The sequence below is a fragment of the Podarcis liolepis genome (assembly GCF_965112155.1).
Source record: "Podarcis liolepis genome assembly, chromosome: 1".
In the NCBI taxonomy this organism is placed as follows: Eukaryota; Metazoa; Chordata; class Lepidosauria; order Squamata; family Lacertidae; genus Podarcis; species Podarcis liolepis.
Window position 1 is genome coordinate 27,825,598 of NC_139554.1, and position 22,608 is coordinate 27,848,205.

Below are 22,608 nucleotides of genomic sequence, written 5' to 3' on the forward strand. Positions count from 1 at the left end.
CCTTCTTGAAACGTGGCTATTTCTGTTACTTGGCACTGCTCTCACTCTGTCAGGGGAAACATGAGCATGGCTTACCTTCCTGACATGACAATGAATCTAATTTACCCAAGAATAATTAATAGGAAAGCCAAAGTATTTTTTTTAAAAAAAGTATTCTTCATATGCATTCAGAAAATGTCATAGAAAACCCATACACGATACTGTATTGTTTGGATACAGAATAAGTGAAATGGACCCTTTTCCAGGTAATGGAATTTGGGAAGGGCATTTCATTTGAATATTCTTGAAGGAAAACAGGACGGTGAAGAAGATGCAGTTATCTAACAGTATGGGATGCATGAAAATTCTCACGAACTATCAGATTGAGGCTGTTTCACATAATATTTTCTGCGGGGAAGTTCAGAAGGTGTTCAAACAAATAAAGAACAGAAAATACTTTTTTGATAATTTTTAACCCAACTCCTTTTTTTAAAGCAAAATTTGAGGGCACCCTTCCATCTTTGTCAGATGACACATTTTTGTGTTTTATCATTGTGGTCCGCTGCCAGTGTCTATAAGCAATGCCTGCCTAGAACCCGATGGAATCCCACTTCTTTTTGGTCAAGGTGTGAACTGCCTTATTCTTCATCCCACCCAAGAGTAATCCACAAGGCAGTGGAGGCAATAAGCTAATTCATGGAGGCCTGTGCTTGCCATGTCAGTCTCCTCATAGAATTGAAAAGAAATTTAAAGTAATTTGGTATTTACTCTAACCGATCTTTCTGTTTATCTAACTATCGCCTTATCCTGTAGTCAAGGCCACCAATACTGCTGGTCGATAAACTTTGTTTTATGGGCTGATTTGATTTGTGAGAACAAGCATAGCTTCCTCTGAGTTCGAAGTCTTTCATCCTCATTTTGACATGGCCACAGTGAGGAGTTTTGAAGTCTTTGTTTCTATTTTTGCTTAGCTTCAGTTTGGTGTGTCATCTGAACCATACAAGCTGTGGTTTACTTGTTTCCACTAAACATAGTTAAGATTAACCATGGTTTAGGGTCTGGACAATATGTGAAACTATGGTTAATCAAAACTGGAATTGGCTGTTTCTGATTTTCCTACAGCCATGTGTGTTTTATGTATGAGTGCATTTTTTTGTTTGTTGTAATTTTTCGTGTGCTAAATCATGCCACGTTTGTTCCAGTGCTTGAGAGGTCTGATCCAGAGAAACAAGAGATGGAAAAGCAGATCTGGGAATTGAGAGCACAAGTGAATCACAGTGCTGTTATGTCAGAGATAGAAGAGTTGAAGCGATGTATAGAGCGCAAGGACAAAGAGAAAGCACAGCTTGGAATACAAATAGAGGTAAACATCTCTTTAAATGATAAGCTTAGGTTCTACTACTTTTTGAGTTGCAATTTGTGGCTGAAGTGTGGCCACACAAATAGCATGTAAGCCTGTGCATGAACTGCAGGTGAGAATTTACCTGCATGGAATTTCACCCCATGGCTTAACAAAGGAAAGGATTCCTATGCATGAAAACTGAAATGTCTGGGTGAAGGATAGGCTTGATCTCTTCTCCATCACATCTTATTTCTCCAGGAACATCTCAAATGTCATCTTGAGTGTTGCAGTATGATTTGCAACTTCATCTACCCGTTGTGAGAACTAATCTGAAGTTCTGATTTTCCTAAAGAGCTAGCAGTTGACAGCACCGCCTTTTGACTTCTCCCCCCACATGTTGGTGTGCGACGTAAATTGCCTTGCGTTGCATCAACACAAACAAAGCTGAACCTCTTATACTGCATTTTCCAATTCTGTAGTCAAACTAGTAGCCCATAATAATGCCAAATAAGAATGATTCTGTTTGTGAAAGGAACAGACGTATCACAGTAGTCAGCAGATTTAGCTCATCTCTTCCTGTGCATGGAAACAGTCCAGATTTACCACACCATCAATCACATGGACATCATTCTCCCATTTTGTAGTTGCTGTAAAAGAAAGTGAATCTCTGTTGGTTGGAACCATTTGGATACACGCTGGTCCAGCCACACAGTCTAACCAAGCATTGCTGGATACCCGATTCCGAATTAAATTGATGTTTCGTTTGGCATCAACCTTGCACCCATCAACCAAGCGAAATGGAGGAGAGGCGGCCACCAGCTGATAGCCGATATCAATGACTTGTGCATTTACTGAATCTTTTTTCCAGTTTTCTTCTAAACCTGCCATGTGCTAGTTGCATAATGTTAGCACCAGTTGTTGCAGTAATGCTACTAAAAAGGCATTGTTGTTGTTGATGCAGCAAAGTGAGCAAGCAAACAAACAAATAAGGGGCGGGTGTTCTGGCTCAGGCATCCAACCAAGAAAAAAGACTTTGGCAATCTCCAGTGTGTTTTGATTATGCATGATTTTGACTTTAGACGTGATCCACAGAACATACATCTAAAATCAGCAGGAGGATTCAAAATAGCATAGCTGTCAACTTTTCCCTTTTCTTGCGAGGAATCCTATGCGGAATAAGGGAATTTCCCTTAAAAAAGGGAAACGTTGATAGCCATGAAATAGCAATAATAATAATAATAATAATAATAATAATAATAATAATAATAATAATAATTGTTTATACCTTGTCCATCTGGCTAGATTTTCCCAGCCACTCTGGGTGGCTTCCAGGAAACGTAAAACATTAAAAAAAAAATCCCTGAGATTGCTCTGTCACTGCAAGCATTTCTTTCTTTCTTTCTTTCTTTCTTTCTTTCTTTCTTTCTTTCTTTCTTTCTTTCTTTCAAGTTTTCCATGCTTTATTAAGTTTCATACATAACAAAAACAAACATATAAACCAAAAATGATCTTCTATAAGTAATCTTATGTAAATATACAAATAAAAATTGATCTACTCTTATACAGTCTCTTTTGTTCAACGTTCTTACTAAGGTGTGATAGACTTCCCATCAATTCCTGGTGCATTTAAAATTTCTAATATTGAATGTACATATGATTGTTACCTTCATCTTTTCATATTTTCTAATACATTATTAAAACGTATCGTACCAATTTTCCTTATTTCTTTGTTATTATTTTATACAGAGGTCATTCAAATCACTTCAAGCATTTCTGCTTGCCTGGTGGAATGCTCTCACCTCTTTTCCTTCCTTCCTCCTTAACGGTCTGGGGGTTCTTCTGGCCACCCTGAGCCAATTTGGGGGAGTTGGGGTGCATGAAGGGAGCCCAGGGGTAAGAGGGAGAGAAGCCCCATTACTTTTGACCAGGCTGCTGCTAGTGGGACAAGTTCGTTGAATTCAACCATCCGTTTCAAATTCCAAAGTGTGGGCCTCAGAAGGAGAAATTTTCTTTGTTCTTATTATTTGCCCCTGGTACCTTATTTTACAAGTACATGAGTCAAGATGAAGTACCGTGCATTGATACTGTGATATTTTCTGTGATCATAAACTTGGTAAGATACTGCTGGTGATACTGTGGACCTTCTCAAAAGCTAGTTAAGTTTTCTTTTTTTCTTTTTACATTGTGATTTTAAAAATACCCTTGAGCACAGCTGTTACTCTTTGAAGATCAGAATGCATTTTAATCAACTCTGAATAGCAGAAATGGGCAGCCATTAGAGCAGCACTATTTAATTTGGCATAACAGCACATCTGAAAATAATCTTTAATTTCTTGTAATAATTATGTAATCAGGATTGTATTGGAAGCTGCCAACTTGCTCCGAGGAATGTTAAGGACAAACCAGAGTTCAGCAATCCCTTTGTCAACTTTAACTCGAACAAGAACTTACGAAATAGATGGCAACATAAGTAGGAATCCATTCTGGATGCAAAGTGCTATTTGTTGTAAATCTGGTTGATAGGTCTTTAATATTTTTTCAGAGTCATACTTTTCCTGCTTCCCATCATAACTCAGTGGGAGAGACACTTGATTGCGTGCAGCAGGTCCCAGGTTCAGCCATTGGGATCGCCAGGTGTAGCTGGGAATGTCCCCTTCCTGAAATCCTGGAGAGGTGCTGCCGTTCATTGTGTAGATAATACTGAGTTAGATGGACCCAGCGGTCCAGATCTGCATAAGGCAACTTTCTGTGGGTGGAACGCAGTGTCACGTTTTCCCAACGCTGCTTCTGTTTGTGCAAGCATTGCAGATTTCCAGATAGATTGATGCCTCATCCGCTCCACTTCCCAGTGGGGAGGAGTTGCAGTGGACTGCGTGGCCACCCACTCCCCACCGGGGGTGGGGGACTTTGTCCCCCGTTGCCTGGGGGATCCTGGCCACGTCAGAGCCCGGCCAGCCAACCCGCTGGCTAGGGGGGGGGCGTGGCCGGGGCTGTTTAAACGGAGGAGCAAGCCAGAGGACTTCCTCTTTGGCTCGCTTCCTCAATCACCCGCCCTCCCTATTTTGCAGGTTAGGCAATGGCCTTGCTATGGACTTCGGTTGGTTGCCTTGGTTGTCCGAGGGGCCTGGTAGGAATTTTTCCACTTGGCAAATTGGCACTGGCCACTTGGTTTTCGCCTACCTCGTAGCAATTGTCACAACTTTGTTAGGGTTGCGGTTAGGCATTGTTTGACCTTGTGTGAGGGAGGGGAGGTGTGGCCATCACCTGCCCCTCCATGCTTAAGGGTATTCCGTTAAAGGAACCCGGGGTTGTTGATCTAGTCTGAAGCCCGGCTGGGGGGCTAAGGCCTTGACACGACCCCGACGGGAACACCGGGGGAGCTTGAGTTGGTTCGCATCGACAGGGCTCCCCCTACCGGTGGCTTACCCTTACTGGACTTCCTGCACAATGGGCAGGAGTTAGATATAGTCAGGTCCAAGCAATGCCTAAGCCAATACCGCTCACATTCTGTAATTTCAATAAAGTTGTGGCCAAAATTTGCCCAATAACTTAAACCTGATATTCGTGTCCTTGTGTGAGTTATTTCCAATGAGGGAGTGGCTGTGGGGTCTCGACACGCAACTTTCCTCCCTCTGTGTGTTGTTTTTGGGGTTTTCCTGAACACCCCAAGCTAATTTGGGGAGGAGAAGGAGGGAAAGCTGAATTGCACAAGCCGAAGTCATTGCACATGACTTCTGTTGACAGCTGGTCAGGTGAACCTGCCCTATGTTTCCATGCTTAAAATGGAGTATAATATCATACTAATACTTTGTTCTCCGTTTTAAAAAAATCCAACATCCCTTATTTTACCATAGTGACCTTTGGATATAACAAGAGTGCCAAATAAAGTAGTATGTGCAAGGGAAGCAAACTTTGCTTTTTAAGAATTTAATTCTGCGGCAGATCACTTCCTAGATGCCGAACAGTTTCCAGGAATCCAACTGTTCTGCTTAATAAAAAATATACATATTGATAGAACAAGGTTAAAAGAGCCTGCTTTTGGTATGTTTAAAATCCAGAGGCTTAGAGGTCTGTCTCACAAGAACAAATCGTATAATACACATTTTACTTCCCGCTGTTACCCTCTAAGGGAGGTGGCAGCAGCTGCAGGAGGTGAAAAGGAAATGGATTATTTCCCTCTTGATGCGACATTAAGCCGCAAAAGGCTGTGAACTTGAAAACTACAGTAGTAAAACAGCATTCCATCAGATCTGTTCTTTATAGTACTACTTCCAGCTGCAAATCTAATACGGGTCTGTGCTTTTTCCAGATGGTTTTGGACAGGCTTGTTTCAGAAGAGCAAAGTTGCCTTATGGTGATAGGGGAGGGAAGTAGCATCTATCTGCCTCTGAAGTGCATGAGCGATGCACTTCCTTTGATTATCGTTTTGTCATTACACAGGATGTGTAGTAGATTTAAAACCAAGATTCTCTGGATTCTGTGGGCTGAATCTTGCGTGTGTGTGTGCGTGCGCACACACACACACACACACACACACACACACACACTTCTCCCAACATGCATTCAACCACAGCCCATCATCTGCATGGAGCTTCCTGGCAACTGCTAATGATGATTGACAGTACTCTATCATTTACATGTGAGCAGCATAACCTGCCCCCGGAGGACAAGTTTATACAGAGTGTGACCCGTGTGATCAATGTCCTGTGCAGGTGCCGTTAACAAAGACTTCCTTGATAGCAATGGTTGAAAAAAAACTGCTGCACATTGCAGGTTACAAAGGTATAGTCAATAAAATTGTGTATTTTTCACAGACACTGGGAATAGCTGCTGGGGTCAGTCATTTTGGCATTTTCGTGTGTATATGCCTGCCTGCATGCAAAAGGTGTGTGTTTGTGTGTGTGGGGGGGAAATCTCCACTTCTGAGAGGAGGTGTGCAGGCAACGGTGCTAATAGATTTAAAGGACTCTTGCACTGTTTCCATCACTGCCCTCTTAGGGTTTCCAAATAATTTCTCCCTTCCAACAACCTTCCTTTGTTTTCTAGAATCATAGAACTGTGGAGTTGAAGGGACCCTAAGGATCATCTAGTCCAACCCCCTGCAATGCAAGAACATGCAGATGTCCCATACGGGGAGCGAACTTGCAACCTTGGTGTTATCACAGCACCACGCTCTAACCAATTGAGCTATCCAGTTTGCTTTGCTCCCATAAATTTTGCCCCACACCTATTCTGAGCCGAAATCTTTCCTATGTTCTCAGTCAGCAAATGGGGTGGATTTCTGTTCATTTTCTCATGCTGTGGAGAATGAAATCAGAAATTATTTTCAAGAGTGGTATGATAATTTTGAAAACTCAACTGCACTTTGTGTAATCCTGCACACCAGTGTTCATAATCGTACATTGCTTTACGAATGCAAACGTTTAATATTTTAAAATGGCTGTTAGCATGGGAAATCTCATTATGTTCTGTAAATGATGGAACTGTTGACAAGATGGCTTCAGATCCCCCTTTCTCTTATGGGAACACCTTCATAATCTTAGAATAGTTTATTCTGTACAGGTTGGGTGGGGGAGACTTTCCTATTTAAGATGAGCTGGAAAAATACTGCAGTATGGAAAAGTACATACCGTATTTTTTGCTCTATAAGACTCACTTTTCCCCTCCTAAAAAGTAAGGGGAAATGTGTGTGCGTCTTATGGAGCGAATGCAGGCTGCACAGCTATCCCAGAAGCCAGAACAGCAAGAGGGATTGCTGCTTTCACTGCGTAGCGATCCCTCTTGCTGTTCTGGCTTCTGAGATTCAGAATACCTTTTTTCTTGTTTTCCTCCTCCAAAAACTAGGTGCGTCTTGTGGTCTGGTGCGTCTTATAGAGCGAAAAATACGGTATTTCATAAAGTGGTGCCCCCCCCGCCCCCTTGCCAGTGTAAAGCTAGGATTGGCTTGAGCTGAGCTTCCAGCGTAGAACAAAGGATTGTTTTCTGGCACGCTGGTGTTCCATTATGTCATCTATGGACCATATAGGGCATGACAGAATTACTTTATTAAGTATAATACCGTAAATATTTCCGAAGGGATTTAGGTTTCTGGAAATACCTTTTCCTAAGCAAAGTTCATGGGTTGTTCCACCACACCCGCTTCCTATGATAGAGCTAACCTTTATTTTTTGAATTCTTCAAGAACGAAAGTTCGAAGGCGAATGCTTCAAAAATGTGTGCACAGCAGAGGCATCAAGTTGAAATTCTCCACAGCTGAATACTTCCCACCCCTCTTTCAAGCTCTGTATTTGAATTCCCTTCTACTCCAGCAGAATTATAAACGTTCAGGTGCTACAGACTTTAGCCATGAGTCTCTTGTCAAGTAAATAACTGCTCCTATCAGCTTTAACACTAACAATTACTTGTTTGGGGATCACTGCCAATTCTAAAACGTCAGTTAAAATTAACCACAGCAAGTGCAGTGTTGTGGATAGACGTTTGAAGTCAGACCAGGGGGACACTATTCAAATACCTGCTCAGCCATAAAGCATGTTGGCCCAAGGTCACCCCTTATCTCTTAAGCCTTCTACCTCACAAGGTTGTTGTGAGATAAAAATGGGACAAGAAACCATGCAGGCTTCCCTCAGCCCCTAGATGGGAAGGTGGGATAAAAATGTAATAAATATTAAATAATGATAACCAGCAGGATGAATTCCCAGACCATATGGATTCAAAATAACCGGAATAAAATTCCAGTGCAGCAGTTATACAGAAAGGGCAGGCAGGGCAGGCATGGGGGAAGCATGCACTTAGTTAAGTGTTGTATTCTTTCTCTTCAAATACAACTATTGATGCCTTTTTGAGAGCTTCTAATTTTGCTTTATTCTATGAACTTCTATTGAACTATACAAAGCAACTTTGCGATACTTGTTGGCGGGAGGGGAAAGAATAGAGAGATATTTTACAATTGGCAATAAAAAAGGTAATTTAGCTTGCACTAATGTACCTTTCAAAAGTTACCTAGACCTTAAATTGGAGGACTCACTGTACATACAAAATACACTCATTCTCTTATTTTAAACCCACGATGAACCTCATTAACCTTCATAAGCTATTTGTATTCATAAGAATTCCTAGTATTCTCTCATCAGTGGTTGTTGCTGATTTAATCCGCTTCTTTCCCATCATCTTGGATTCATCTGAACAGGAAATAAGCCCGTAGTTGACTTTTGCCTAATTTGAAGAAGCTTTAGGAGTGAAATAACAAAGTGTTTAAATTAACTGAAAGAGGTAGTAATTGAAGGAGGTTGTATGACTGCGTATTACTAAAAAGTGGTAGATAGCCAGACCTTATGGGACGTCAGAAAGTGGGGCCTGAGCACAACAGCCTTCTCCCCATCTGTGATTCCTAGCAACTGATATTCAGACACATACTGCTTCTAATACAGTGGTGCCTCGCAAGACGAAATTAATTCGTTCCGCGAGTTTTTTCGTCTAGCGAATTTTTCATCTTGCGAAGCACGAAATCCCATAGGAATGCACTGAAATTCAATTAATGCGTTCCTATGGTCAAAAAAAGTCCAAACAAAGCCAAATTTGGTACAACAAGAGTTTATTAAGTTCTCTTTAAAGTCACACATACTGTAAAGAGCATTTCAAAAATTGAAGGAACAATAAATTAAGTTTCTAAACATGACAGAAAAACATTTAAAAATCAACAAAGTGTACAGTACATTTTCTAAGACTCTGGGGGACAACTTGAAGAAGGTTCCTCTTCCACTCTTTGCTTCTTGCTGAAGAACCTGTCCATGGTCTGCTGCTTCATCCGCCTTTTCAGCACCTCCCTGAAAGGCGACATGACCCTCGTATCAAAAGTGTTCACAAGGTCATGTGCCACGTGCTTCTCAGGGTGGTGCCGCTGTGCAAAAGCCTGCACATCCTTCCACTTCAGGCAAATGTCCCTCAGTTCTTTGGAGGACAGCCGTTCCTCAGTTGCTTCCTCCTCTTCCAGTGAGGCCTGCTCCTGTGCAGCCTCTGCCTGCAGTTCGACCAGCTCCTGGGTGGTCAGCTCGTGGTCGTGCTCCTCCACCAGCTCGCTGATGTCCTCCTCTGTGACCTCCAGGCCCATGGTCCTCCCCAAGGCAACAATGTCCTGCACCACTGTTGACTCTGGTGCATCAGAGTCACTTGGTGCCACACAGTCCGGCCACAGGCTGCGCCAAGCGCAATTCAAATTTCTCTGGCTGATCCCGTTCCAGGCCGTGGTGATCATCTTCAAGCAGGTGACGATGTCGAAGTGGTCCTTCCAGAATTCCCGCAGGGTGATGGTGGTGCAATCAGTCACCTCGAAACATCGCCTGAAAAGCTCCTTGGTGTAGAGTTTTTTGAAATTGGCGATGACCTGCTGATCCATTGGCTGGAGCAGTGGCGTGGTGTTAGGCGGCAGGAACATGATGCTGATGAAGCTGAACTCCTCCAACAAGTCCTCCTCAAGGCCTTTAGGATGAGCAGGAGCATTGTCCATCAGAAGCAAAGCCTTCAGCGGCAGGTCGTTGTCCAGCAGGTACTGTTTGACAGCAGGGCCAAAAGCAAGATTAACCCAGTCCACAAACAGCACACATGTGACCCAAGCCTTACTGTTGGATCGCCACATGACACTCAGCCGCTCCTTGTCGACCTTGTGTTTCTTGAAGGCCCGTGGGTTCTCCGAGTGGTACACCAGCAGGGGCTTGATCTTCAGGTCGCCGCTTGCATTGGCACAGAAGAGCAGGGTCAGACGGTCCTTCATGGGCTTGTGGCCAGGCAACTTGGCCTCCTCCTGTGTGATGAAAGTCCTTTTGGGCATCCTCCTCCAAAACAGCCCGGTCTTGTCGCAGTTGAAGACCTGCTGTGGAACGTAGCCCTCCGTCTTCACAACCTCCAGGAACTCCGCTGCAAAGTCTTCAGCCGCAGAAACATCAGAACTGGCAGCCTCTCCATGCCTGACCACGCTGTGGATTCCAGATCTTGTCTTGAACCGGTCAAACCAGCCTCTGCTTGCCTTGAAGACTTCTGGCTCGCCTGAGGTTCCTGGCTGTTCCCGGACGAGGTCTGCGTGCAAGGCCTTGGCCTTCTCACAAATGACGGCCTCAGTCACTGTGTCCCCTGCATGCTGCTTCTCTTCTAACCAGATGAGCAGCAACTTCTCCACCTCCTCCAGAACAGCTGGGCGGTTCTTCACGATCCTGGTGACTCCCTTGGCTGCATCAGTCGCAAGGATCTTCTCCCTCATCTTCAGGATGGTCCCGATGGTCGATGGATTCCTCCCGTACTCCCTGGCGAGGTCTGTCACACACATTCCACCATCGTGCTTCCGGATGATCTCCTTCTTCATTTCCAGCGTAACCTTCGCCTTCTTCCCCTCGCCGGCCTCTGCAGCAGCAGTCTTCTTGGGTCCCATGGCAGCACAGCTCCTACCTTCGCAACCCCCCCCCCCAAAAAATCAGTGCTTCACATCCAAAAAATTCAAAAGCACCCAGCCACCCACCACACAGAAATTCAAACCCAGAACCAAGTCCTTGAATTCCAAACACCCCAACCCAAAATCCAAAAACCCCCCAAAAAGTTTTAAAAGTTTAACTTACCAAATGGCTGCAAAAGAAGTTTTGGAAAAGCTTCAAAAAACGCAAAACCCTTTCGTCTAGCGAGTTTTTCGTCTTGCGAGGCATTCGTCTTGCAGGGCACCACTGTAGTAGCGATAGAACCTAGCCATTGTGACTAGTAGCCACTGATAGCCTTATCCCACATGAATTTGTCTAATCGTCTTTTGGCGTCCTGTAGCCCATGCTGAAAAATTAATGTGGCTTGTATTGGGGGATTTTTAAATTATTTTTGTAATGTGTTCCAAAAATCCTAGAGAAGCAGAGGCAGGATTTTCCCATTTGGGCTTTTAAATTCAACCTTATGTTTTCCTGTGAATTCTTTTAAACAGAGCCGGTCGGTTGAACCATCTGTTCATGGTCTTGGTTCAAAAGTTGTCCCAGTAATGAAAGTAGGAGAAGGGAGCAAAGTGCTGCTTTCTTCCCGAGAGCCAAGATGAGCTTGAAATCTCAATGCATTCTACTATAGCATGAGAAATATAGAACCAGAAGAGAGATTTCTTCTTTGCTGATGAACATTGGTGCCTCCAACATTCCATCTTGAAGAGAACATTCTGCCCACCTCTCTCCCCTGGTGTGAAAAGTGCTGAAGACAAGTTGCAATTATACATTCTCTTAATCTGTGCGCAGGCCTGCATAGTGGGATGAAGAATCTTCCAGCTCCACTCATGGCTTTTATGCCGGACTCTCAACATGTTTTTGCCAGCCAGCACAGCTGTGTCATATTCAGCCTTTCTCTGTCTTGCAGGCACCTGGTATTAAGAGCATAATTTGAAAGCAGTCAAAGAGATCGGGAATGCTGTGTGTTCACCTTTAAACCATAGTTGAGTTTAACTGTGGTTTAGAGTGACATGCAAACCAGGCCATTAAGTTTCAGCCATTGGGAGGCCAGCTCTGTCATGCCTAGCCAGTCATTGCAGCGGTAGTGATGGTAGTTGCTTCATTGAATAATTTCACAATAGTAGTACCGCCATGATTGTATGACTGTGGTTTTACCACAGTATTCCTATTTGTGTCTCCTACACACAGATCTTGTTAATGATAATATTTAGTAAGAGGGTGATTTTGAGGATGCACCCTCCTTTTCTTAACCAGTGACTAAGATGTGGATGACAGCAGTCACGAAGTTAAAAGATGCCTGCTTCTTGGGAGAAAAGTGATGACAAACTTAGACAGCATCTTAAAAAGGAGAGACATCACCTTGCCAACAAAGGTCCATATAGTTAAAGCTATGGTTTTCCCAGTAGTGATGTATGGAAGTGAGAGCTGGACCATTAAGAAGGCTGATCGCCGAAGAATTGATGCTTTTGAATTATGGTGCTGGAGGAGACTCTCGAGAGTCCCATGGACTGCAAGAAGATCAAACCTCTCCATTCTGAAGGAAATCAGCCCTGAGTGCTCACTGAAAGGACAGATCCTGAAGCTGAGGCTCCAATACTTTGGCCACCTCATGAGAAGAGAAGACTCCCTGGAAAAGACCCTGATGTTGAAAAAGATTGAGGGCACAAGGAGAAGGGGACGACAGAGGACGAGATGGTTGGACAGTGTTCTCAAAGCTACTAACATGAGTTTGACCAAACTGCGGGAGGCAGTGGAAGACAGGGGTGCCTGGTGTGCTCTGGTCCATGGGGTCACGAAGAGTCAGACACAACTGAATGACTAAACAACAACAAGATGTAGATGGAGTCAGAGAAGAAAGCCCTGGAGGAGTCCTATAAATTTGGCTTTGTGCAAAACACTGATAGTTATGCCTTGAATGTTAAACTATGACCGAGGAGACCCAAGTTCATATTCCTCCTCAACCATGAATCTCAGTAGGTGACCACTCAGTTTAACCAGCCTCTGCAGTGTTGTGAGAATAAAATTGTATGAAATAAATTTGTACATTGGGATCTGTGGTGAAAGCTGCTATTTGTTCAGGCACGTAGGAATGCTCGGAGGTGAGATTTTCATGCCATAATGTACTGTGCCTCATGGATTTTACTTCAGTTTGGCTATATTTTTAGCTGCAGTCTGACAAACAGCATAATAGGGAACTATATATATTTTTAATTCGGTAATGAAAGAGTAACCGTCAAAGTTCTAGTCTCTTTTCATAATTTGAAAAGCAGTTCACAGTGCAGCAACAGTCAAATATTGTAATAAAAGTTAAAATTTCATTAGGGAAATGAGGACACAATGTAACACATTTAAATTTATTGGCTGAGTAAATCTGAAATTAGAATGTCCCAAGACAGGTTGACCACTTACTGTGTGAAATACCTACAGTATAATTTAGAATGGACTTAATAGACTTCAAATGAAGTTATAGAAGATGCTGGGGTTAATTTTAGTAACTGCATCCTCTGTACATACACTAGTCACTTGTCAGATGTAAGGGCTTATCTGGTTTGTGTTTTAACTTGATTTTTGATTACTTGAATGGATATTTAGGGAAAGTACAGTAAATACATTTGGTTAGATCCAGAGAAACGGGGTTGTCACTTCCTATATCATCTTGCCGGTACTTTGAGATATTTGGAGGAGACTCTTATTTGCAGTCCTGGACTGCCAGTCCATCATTGGGTGAGATGTGTTATGGACTGACATGAGAGAGTGCCTTATTGAACGCCCCCTGCTTAGAAGTGTGGCTGCTGAATGAGGAAGGACTTTAGTAGGTGCTGAAAAGACAACAGAGGCGGCGCCTAATGTTAAAGACTAGGTGCTACCACACAAAAGCCTGGTTCCTGTATTGTAAGGAAAGGGCCTTCTGATAAGATGGCATCCATATGAGGCCCTCTCCTGCAGAGTGCAGTGATCGATTGGGTGTATAAGGGGTGAGGCAATCTTTTCAGTATCCTGGTCCCAAGCTGTATAGGACTCCAGTACCAACATCTTGAACTTAGCGTGGTAGTTCAAGACTACATCCTTAAGTGCTAAATTATTAGTAGGGCCTCCCATGACGGGAAAAGTTGCTGCACTCTTGCCCTACCAGGAGGAAATAGGATGGCTGCATCTTTAATGGGGAAGCATCATCATTTGAATTAATTTTATAATGAAATGATTTTAGAATGTTGTATTATTTTATTGTTGTTAGCCGCCCTGAGCCCGGCTTCGGCTGGGGAGGGCGGGATATAAATAATTTATTATTATTATTATTATTATTATCATCATCATCATCATCATCATCATCATCATATCACAGTGGTAGGGCACATGCACCCCATCCTCTTTAGTTAAAGTAGACCCTTGCCTGAGACCTTAAAGAGCCCCATCAGTTGTAGAGCAGTATCAAACCAGGTGGGCAAAGGTCTGATTTAAGACCAGGTGTTCCTATGTATTACAATATCTTTCCTTCAAAGCGGTTGCACTGTTTTGTTTCGTGTCAGCTGCTTTGAGCTATTAGATAAAGCGGGAGTATAAAAAGAGAGCCCTGCTGAGTCTGCCTAAAGGCCTATTTAGTCCAACATCCTGCTTCCCACAGGGGCCAACCAGATGCTTATTGGAAGCCCACAAGCAAGACATGGAGGCAACTGTCCTTTCCTGCCCTGTTGTTTTCCCAGCAAATGATATTCAGGGGTATAAATGGGATAAAAATACATTTTTAAAAACTGTTATTCAAAAAACGATTACTTTTGCCTATAAAATCTATTCCAATTATGTCAGGCTTAAGATTGTGTTGACAGTTTTGCTGTGAAAACTGCCATACATGTGTGTGGCAGCGTTGGGTTGGCATGTAAAAATCTGTTTTTCAGCCTTAAAACCTTTTCATTTTGGAATAGAATATGAATTTTCTTAACCTTAAAATACTTTTAAACAATTTAAAACCTTTTTTGGAGTTGGAATACAAACAGCAGTAATTAGTGGATTGTGTTGCTTTTGGGGGTAACTGCAGGCACCAGATATATTTCCAACAACATTGCTGAATATTCCAGCCCTGTGGTTTGTATATTGTATGATAAGTTGTCCAGAAACACAAAACCGGACTGAATTCATTTGGAAAAAAACATCCCAGGGAAGAAAAACAAAGTATTCTAAATTTTATAGCTGGAGTTATTGGATTCTAAATATGCATTTTATTGGTTAGTTGCCATCAAGCACTTAAAATGATATTGAATAAATCAGAGATGGTGAAGTTGGCAGCAAACATGAGCATGCCAGTTACAGCAATAGAAGTCAATTTTAGGTATAACAGGCCCTTTGGGATGCATAAAGCCTAACATAGGACAGATTTCAGCACCTATAATTATTTCTACACTGGGCTCTATGGAGCAGCACACAGAGGGCTGAAAATGAATCATGGTAGGGCTAGATTTGGTTGGGGTGAAGCACCAGGGTTGTTTCCATAGGCATGCCTTGACAGATTTAGGAAGCAAGACGTACAGGAGAGTCGGGGTCCAAGGCAAGGAATCTGGGCAAAGGAGGCTGGCTGGAATGGGGCAAAGGCTGTCATGCGGTTAGGGATGATGGAAGGTTGAGAGGAAGCTGTTGAGCAGGAAAACCAAAGCGTAGGTAGGCTGGTTGACCATCAGATAATTAGAAAGCCATACAGCTAAGGCCAAAGGCTGGTTGTTGCCCTGGCAAAGATCCAGCATTTGTAGCTTTGTCAGGTCTGGAGGAGCCAATGGGCTACCAGGAAGGTGGAAACCTGTTGAGACCTGTGAAGACAATCCTGCTCCTTGTTCTTCATCTCTGCAGAGAGCCAGTGTGGTGTAGTGGTTAAGAGCGGTAGTCTCGTAATCTGGGGAACTGGGTTCGCGTCTCTGCTCCTCCACATGCAGCTGCTGGGTGACCTTGGGCCAGTCACACTTCTTTGAAGTCTCTCAGCCCCACTCACCTCACAGAGTGTTTGTTGTGTTGGAGGAAGGGAAAGGAGATTGTGAGCCGCTTTGAGACTCCTTAAAAGGGAGTGAAAGGCGGGATATCAAATCCAAACTCTTCTTCTTCTTCTTCAGGGTGTCACCACAGAGGGCACCACTGCACAAACCAGGAAACACCAGTCCTAGCTGATGCTGACATGCGTTTTTTTGTTATCCAGTGTGGTTTGTAAGGTATTTTATTTGTAACCCAATAGTCGCACCACACTGTGTATGTGTGTTTCATCAGTCCCTGCACTGCCTCGAAAGCTGCTCCAGAGCTTTCCTCCAAGGCCTTCACTCCAAGCTAATATCCCTGCAACAGGAGTACTACCCCGAGGGAAGACGTGCAAGCCACAACTATGCATTCAAACCTTGTGAGATCTATGGGCTTGAGCACATTTGGTATTCTACTATGGCCCATAGCAACCAATGCTTCTGCATAGTGCCAAAAATTAATACCGAAGAAAGGTAGTTCTTCCATGATGATAAATTGCTCTGAGTATAAGGAGGAGTATAAAGAGGGGAAGTTCTACTGCTGTGCTAAAAGCCCCCAAGTATAAACTTCTTACTTAATAATAAGCAAAGCAAGGAAGATTTATTTCTCCTTATTAGCTCTGTTTAGTTTCAGAATTGCAAAATATATGAGTACATGTTTTGCATATATATTTTATCAGTGTAGATCAGGTCTGTCCTGCTACCAATCAGTTGTATAGTTGGTGACTAGGAATTAATTATGTACCCGTGTATTTTAAAGCAAATATTCTAATTAAAAGTTTAATCAGGGGCGGGGAGTAGAAAATATTAACTGCTGATGAAATACTGTTCAGTGTTTTTTAACATGATAATTTATCTTAATATTTTCTCTGCTTTGCCTAAGCTTAGAATCTTGCTTCATTAACTACTACATGGAAACTACAGTGGTAGGTACAAGATCTTTTCTCATAGGCTTTGTGGAGAAATAATTACTTTTAATGACCCAGAAAGGCTGAAGATGCCATTATTTAGGATAGGGATTTTATCATCGGATGGGAAACAATTACAGCTGTTGTAAGGAAAATAATCTAGCACTGAAGTTTGAAGGTGAGACATTTTAACAAAATTTATGGAAGGCTAAATGTAATGATTTCGGATGGTTTTTGTCTGTATCCTCTCACACTTGTCAGGTTCAGAATTTGAATCTATAGCCCTTGGAGATTATGTTTAATTAATACAAATCTTCCATTGGAATTGAACTCATCAGAGCGTATAAAACATCACTTATTAGGTAGCTGAGCAAGAAAGGTTATCTATAACGCCTGAAGGTCTAAAAGAAAGGATATGATGCCTCCAACACATTGGAAAATGTCTATTTTTTTAAAAAAAACAACAGTTTAAACTAATGACCGTAGCGCCAACACTCTTGTTTCCATTTGTGTATAACGTTGTTCTTTAATGGCTAGGGCTGAAATTGTTCAAGTCTCTTGCCAGCTGAAAAGCTTGAATATATTTTGCGAGAAAAGGCAAAGAACAAAACTTAGCTTAAAAAATTGTTAACTATGAATAATTTGTTGGGAAGATTGGGCAGCGGTCCTGTAGCGGTGGTGTTCCAAACCGTGCTGAACCTGACAAGGGTCTTTTCGGTGGGAAGATAAATAATGGCAGAACAATCCCCAGTGATAACTCAATATTTTGTGAGTTGGTCCTAATGAAAGGCGTTACCTGACAGTGGATTTTGAGTTTTCCCTGCTTTATGGACCAACATGGCTTGTTTTTGCTTTTTGAGTGCTTTGAGTGTTTGCCTGCCAGTGCCATGCTCTGCTTTGGAGAGTGGTTGGTGTGGTCTTGGCCATGCTTTCCATTAGCATGGCCCGAGAAGCTTAGCCAGCAGGCCACATGAACTCTGTGTGCCTCCTAGAGCAGGGGTTCCCAAACTGTGGTCCGTGGACCACCCATAATCTTCACCATTCAGGTGGTCAGCAGCATGCCCATATTAAATATTCATGCTGATACTTAATTGCATTTTTATTGATTCTTTTTATTTCTTATATTGCATTTTATTGTATTGCAATTTGAATTTTATGGAATGCGGTTTGTAGTGCAGTAAAATGCAATAGAAGAAGAAACAACAAGCAATAAAATACAATGGAAAAATCATACAACATCTAGCAGAGCGCATTGCCATTGCTACAACAGGCAGAAAAGTGAAGTGGTCTGCCAAGACCGTCAGCAATTTTCAAGTGGTCCGTGGGGTGGGGGTGGGGCTTGCAAACCACTGTCCTAGTTTGGATTTGATATACCGCCTTTCACTCCCTTTAAGGAGTCTCAAAGCGGCTAACATTCTCCTTTCCCTTCCTCCCCCACAACAAACACTCTGTGAGGTGAGTGGGGCTGAGAGACTTCACAGAAGTGTGACTGGCCCAAGGTCACCCAGCAGCTGCATATGGTGGAGCGGAGACGCGAACCCGATTCCCCAGATTACGAGACTACCGCTCTTAACCACTACACCACACTGGCTCTCCACTGGGTCCAGAATGGTCTGCAATATGCAGAGGGTTCTTTGGCAAAGATGTGTGTGTTCCCTGACAGTAAAATAAAAATGGATGTGAAAAGAGTGGTGATATAAAAGGATTTAAAATCTACTGTTCCATAGAACAAGGACATATCATTTGGCATGACATAATTTTTCACATTGGGTATATGTGTGCCTTCTGCTCTTCTTGTGTGTGTGTGCTTACTGGTCTTGTGGGACAGTGGGGACATCTGTTTTCAAAGTTGGCTGTAAAGCTTGCTGCCATTGTTTCATGGGTGAGAACATAGGGCAGTTCAAATCCATTATTTCATTGGCAGTAGCAAGGAAGTCTCTCTTGAACAGGCACAGCTGTGGGGAGCTGGAAAATGGTTGCTGTTGCTCTCCTTGCATTTGAAGGCCTTTGATTCTGGAGCAACGACTCCCTCATGAAATTACCGAACTACAGTCCAAAATGATTTTTATTTCTGTCTCCTGTGGTTTGAATTGAAGTTAAAGGGTTTTTTTTGTACTACATATATTAATTAGCTTACCAGTGTTGGAATGTCGTCGTCATCAAATTTAATTTCTGTCTTCTCTTCCTCCCAAAGGAGCCCAGGGGCCCAAAAGTTAAAACAATACGTTTTGTATAATTTACCAACACTGTCTTGTCAATTGTCAGTATTTTTAGGATATGTAAGACCGTTTTTAAGCAGTTTAAAATTGTGTTTTTGTATTGTTTTTGGTGATTGCTGCATTTTGCACTTTGTACCTTCTTTGTGAGGCATCTTCTCCTAAAAAGTGGGATACAAATTTATTAACTGATAATCAGTCACTGTACCTGTTTTGTTTTACAAAATTATCACTGTCTGCTCCTCTCTCTCTCTCTCTCTCTCTCTCTCTCTCTCTCTCTCTCTCTCCAGTTCGGGTCCTTGTAACTTCATTCCTCTCTCTGTCCCACCTCCCAAACACATACTCTCTATGTGATTCTATATGCTTGCCAACTTAGTATGACACTTTGTGCTTCTCATGATAATTGGACTCTAGTCTGCAAAAACTTAATCTGGGAATGGGGAAGCTGTGACCTTCCCAGATGTTCCTGAACTCCAACTCCCTTCAGCCTAACCTGGCATGAGCAATGGTCAGGGTTGATATGGGGTTGTAGTCCAGCAACATCTTGAAGGCATAGATTTTCCCCACCCCACTGGCTTGTGCCATAAAAAATTGCTAGGACCTCAAGTCTTGCTGCCACAGGCAAACATGGCTGCCCCTCTGGAAATTGTTAAATGTTCATGTATGTCTCTGTTCCCCAAGAAAAAAATGTGTTAATATATTGTGATGATTTCTAGGTTTTAACCTCCGACTTGGAAAAGAGGGAGACCCAGCAGCAAAGGATGCTGAGCCAGCTGAAGGAGATACAGAGCAGCTACAAGATCTGTGAAAATGAGTGCCGAGCTGCAGAACTCCAAGTTAGTGAGCTGGCTCAGCAACTGGAAGAGTCCACTAAGGAGGCAGAGAGGTACCTAGCTGAATTCAGACAATCTGAAGTACTCAGGCTAGAGAATGAGAAGAAGAGGGAGGAGTTAAAACTGAAAGCTCAGGAAACTATTAGACATTGGAAGCTAAAGTGTAAGAAACTGGAACATGAAAGAGAGAAGCAGACTCAACTTCACAACCAGCTGATGGAGAAGAACAATCTGGTATGGGATTTTTTTTCCTTTCAGTTATTTCATTTTTTTCTTGAAGCCAACCGTTCTGGGAACTACTTTCCCCCAGTGAATTTTTAGACTCTTGAAAATAAGTAGGTATAATATATCACACTGTAAGAAAAACCATATTCCGTTAGTGGTGGGCTTTATGGAGGAGGAGGGAGAAGAGATGACTTTCAGTAGTCAGATATATGTAGCTTGTAATTAATACAATGGACCTTTTGATCTGATCCATCTTACTGGAACATCTTCACAAGTGAGATGGAAATAGTGTTATCCTGTTGTGGTTGGCATGACATCTACATTTTTAATAGAAAATTTGGTGCCTGATCAAATTTTTGACCTGTGTAATGTAAGCTTACAAATGGTCAAATCTGCTTTGATATGGTAACTTCTAGAAATGTAAGGCATAAAACAGAAATTGTAGAAATTTAAGGCAAAAGATCACCACCTGATTTTTTAAAAGAAATTTGCCCAGTTTTAGTCGTCCACATAAAGTATTCAGTCTTTGGTCTTGGTTCCTTTAAAGCAGGGGAGGGAGGATGTTACCAGCCTTAGGGCTACATTTCATTGTGGACAGATTTTGAGGACTTGCGTCCCAGTGTTAAGTGGCACCAGAGGCAACAGAGGCATGCCCAAAGGGACATGACCAAAGTATGTGGAGAAACAGATGTGACTTTTCCCTTTTGTACAGCAGGCTATATTCCAGCCATGTAAAAGTCAGAGGTTTCTACAACCCACCATCCAGGTTACTACAATTCAGGATATATTCCAGCCAGGCAAAAACAACCAAAGAGGGTGTGGAGTAGAGCTGGTAAGAGGTGCAGTCTTTGGAGGAATGCATTCGTTCCCTGGGTCTGAAGTTCCTTACCCCTGCTTGAAAGCGTTGCTCTACGACCATGCATGGCAAATAGCCAGCATGCTGCTGCAAGGTGTGGACAGATATGTATACAGGACTCAAACCATTCACACTCTCTGCTCATGTAACTTGGAAACCAAATTGGTCTTAGATCCCTAGTCGCAGGTATGTGGATGTTTGGAGTTGTGTATACTCAGTTGTATCTCTGCTACATTTTGGTCCATTCCAGAATCCAGCAGGGCTCTTCTTAAAGGTCTAATAATACCATGTTTTCAACAGTGGCAAGCCCAATGCTTCCAGGAATTCCGCAAGCCCCTTTGTGTATTTGCTTCAGGAAATGGTGGTGTATGCACAGCAAGCACTTTGCCAGATAAAGTGTGGCACTACGCTAATAGAAGTTATTTGAACTGACAGATAAGGGTTTGCTCACTCATCTGACTAATAAGGTTTTAGAGAATAAGTTGACAGTTCTCAAAGGCTTTGATTTGCTTCTTCAAAACAGTAAGAGCACAGCTTTCACAGTGGCAAAACAGCATTTCCAGGTCTTTTTCTCCTTCTCAGAACAGTGAATTCAAATGTTATAACTGGGATTGTTTGGGAATCCCCTTTTCTTGTTTCATTGTGTTTGATTAACAGTCCAAGGTGGCTGTGCTTACAGGCTAAAAGCTCTGTGATAATACTTTTCCCTTTTGTACAGCAGACTATATTTTATAAAAACATTTTTGGGGGCAATCTGCTGAAAAACTAGCATTTAAAATAGCAATGAACATTTCAATTAAATGTTCTTGAATGATGTCCAGAGGCGGTAGTAAGGTCCGAAGGCTGAAAGAGGAAGTACAATTTTTGATGCGATAATACACGTGGGAGGAAAATTAGCAGTGTGAAAAATAGTAGATTAGTCCTTCCACCCTCTAGGTAAAAACATAAAAGGAGGATAGTTGCGGCAAATGACTGGAGATTCTAAGCAATAATTAAACATTTCACTGCAATTTGAAAATAAGCAACCAACATACGGGACACAGTTTTGACAGGGAAAGGCTGTTTTGTGTCCCCAAGAGGCTCAAGCCAAGTGTGACAAGTAGGTGGACTTCATTGCATCTCTGCTTTATAATTACTCAGTCACTTCTTTTATACCCAGTCAAAGCACATTCCCTTTGCTGGGATTTAAAAGCTGCCTGTCTAAGGTAAAAGTACAGAGAAAACCTGTAACCTGAAATAACAGACTTCTGAGAGGGAAGGGTCTATCTAGAATAATGACAGTGATTGTAACTACAGTGGGGGGAGTCAGTTGAATTGCAGGAATGTTAAGGATTTGAGAGAAAGGCAGTGGCAGGAAAGAAGGTTGGAGAGACAGAAGTGAGCCTTTGACTTCAACCCAAGTTTAAGCAGCAGCCTGTAACGCAAAGTGTTGCGAAGGAATGGGTTCAAGGGAGGGATAAAATATTTATGCATTTAAATGTAATATTATCTGTTTGTCATAATATTAAAAGTGGTAAACAATAGTTAAAGGAATAAAATCAACCTTAAAAACCACCAGAACAGGTTGTGTTTTGTTCTACTATTATTCTTCCTAATGGATTTTATGATCATTTACTGTTCTTTACTTTGGGTGACTTCTGACAGCAAGGCACCACATAACTCTCTCAAAATCAGTAAAGTAAGCAATAATAAACAAGTAAATACAATTACACAAGCAAAACACCTTTTTTTTTTAAAAAAAAGAAGCCACACCAGATATGGGTGGTTTAAAATCTGGGCAGTTGTATATATTTGCATATG

At 42.3% G+C, this 22,608-nt stretch overlaps 2 protein-coding genes across 8 annotated transcripts in view; one reads left to right on the forward strand and one right to left on the reverse strand.

The window, feature by feature from the left end:
* CEP128 (centrosomal protein 128) overlaps positions 1 to 22,608 on the forward strand; it is a 185,055-nt gene that overhangs the window by 37,518 nt on the left and 124,929 nt on the right. For all 7 annotated transcript variants that reach the window (XM_083501440.1, XM_083501442.1, XM_083501441.1 and 4 more), the window contains exons 12-13: positions 1,182 to 1,342; positions 19,611 to 19,961. In XM_083501440.1, coding sequence (XP_083357566.1) covers positions 1,182 to 1,342; positions 19,611 to 19,961 — 512 coding nt within the window. The remainder of the gene's footprint in view (positions 1 to 1,181; positions 1,343 to 19,610; positions 19,962 to 22,608) is intronic.
* LOC310706463 (tigger transposable element-derived protein 1-like) lies at positions 8,896 to 10,947 on the reverse strand. The gene is made up of 2 exons (XM_083502264.1): positions 10,924 to 10,947; positions 8,896 to 10,756 (listed from the first exon to the last, which is right to left on the reverse strand). Exon 2 carries the CDS (start codon positions 10,737 to 10,739, stop codon positions 9,039 to 9,041), a length of 1,701 nt encoding a protein of 566 aa, XP_083358390.1. The 5' UTR covers positions 10,740 to 10,756; positions 10,924 to 10,947; the 3' UTR covers positions 8,896 to 9,038.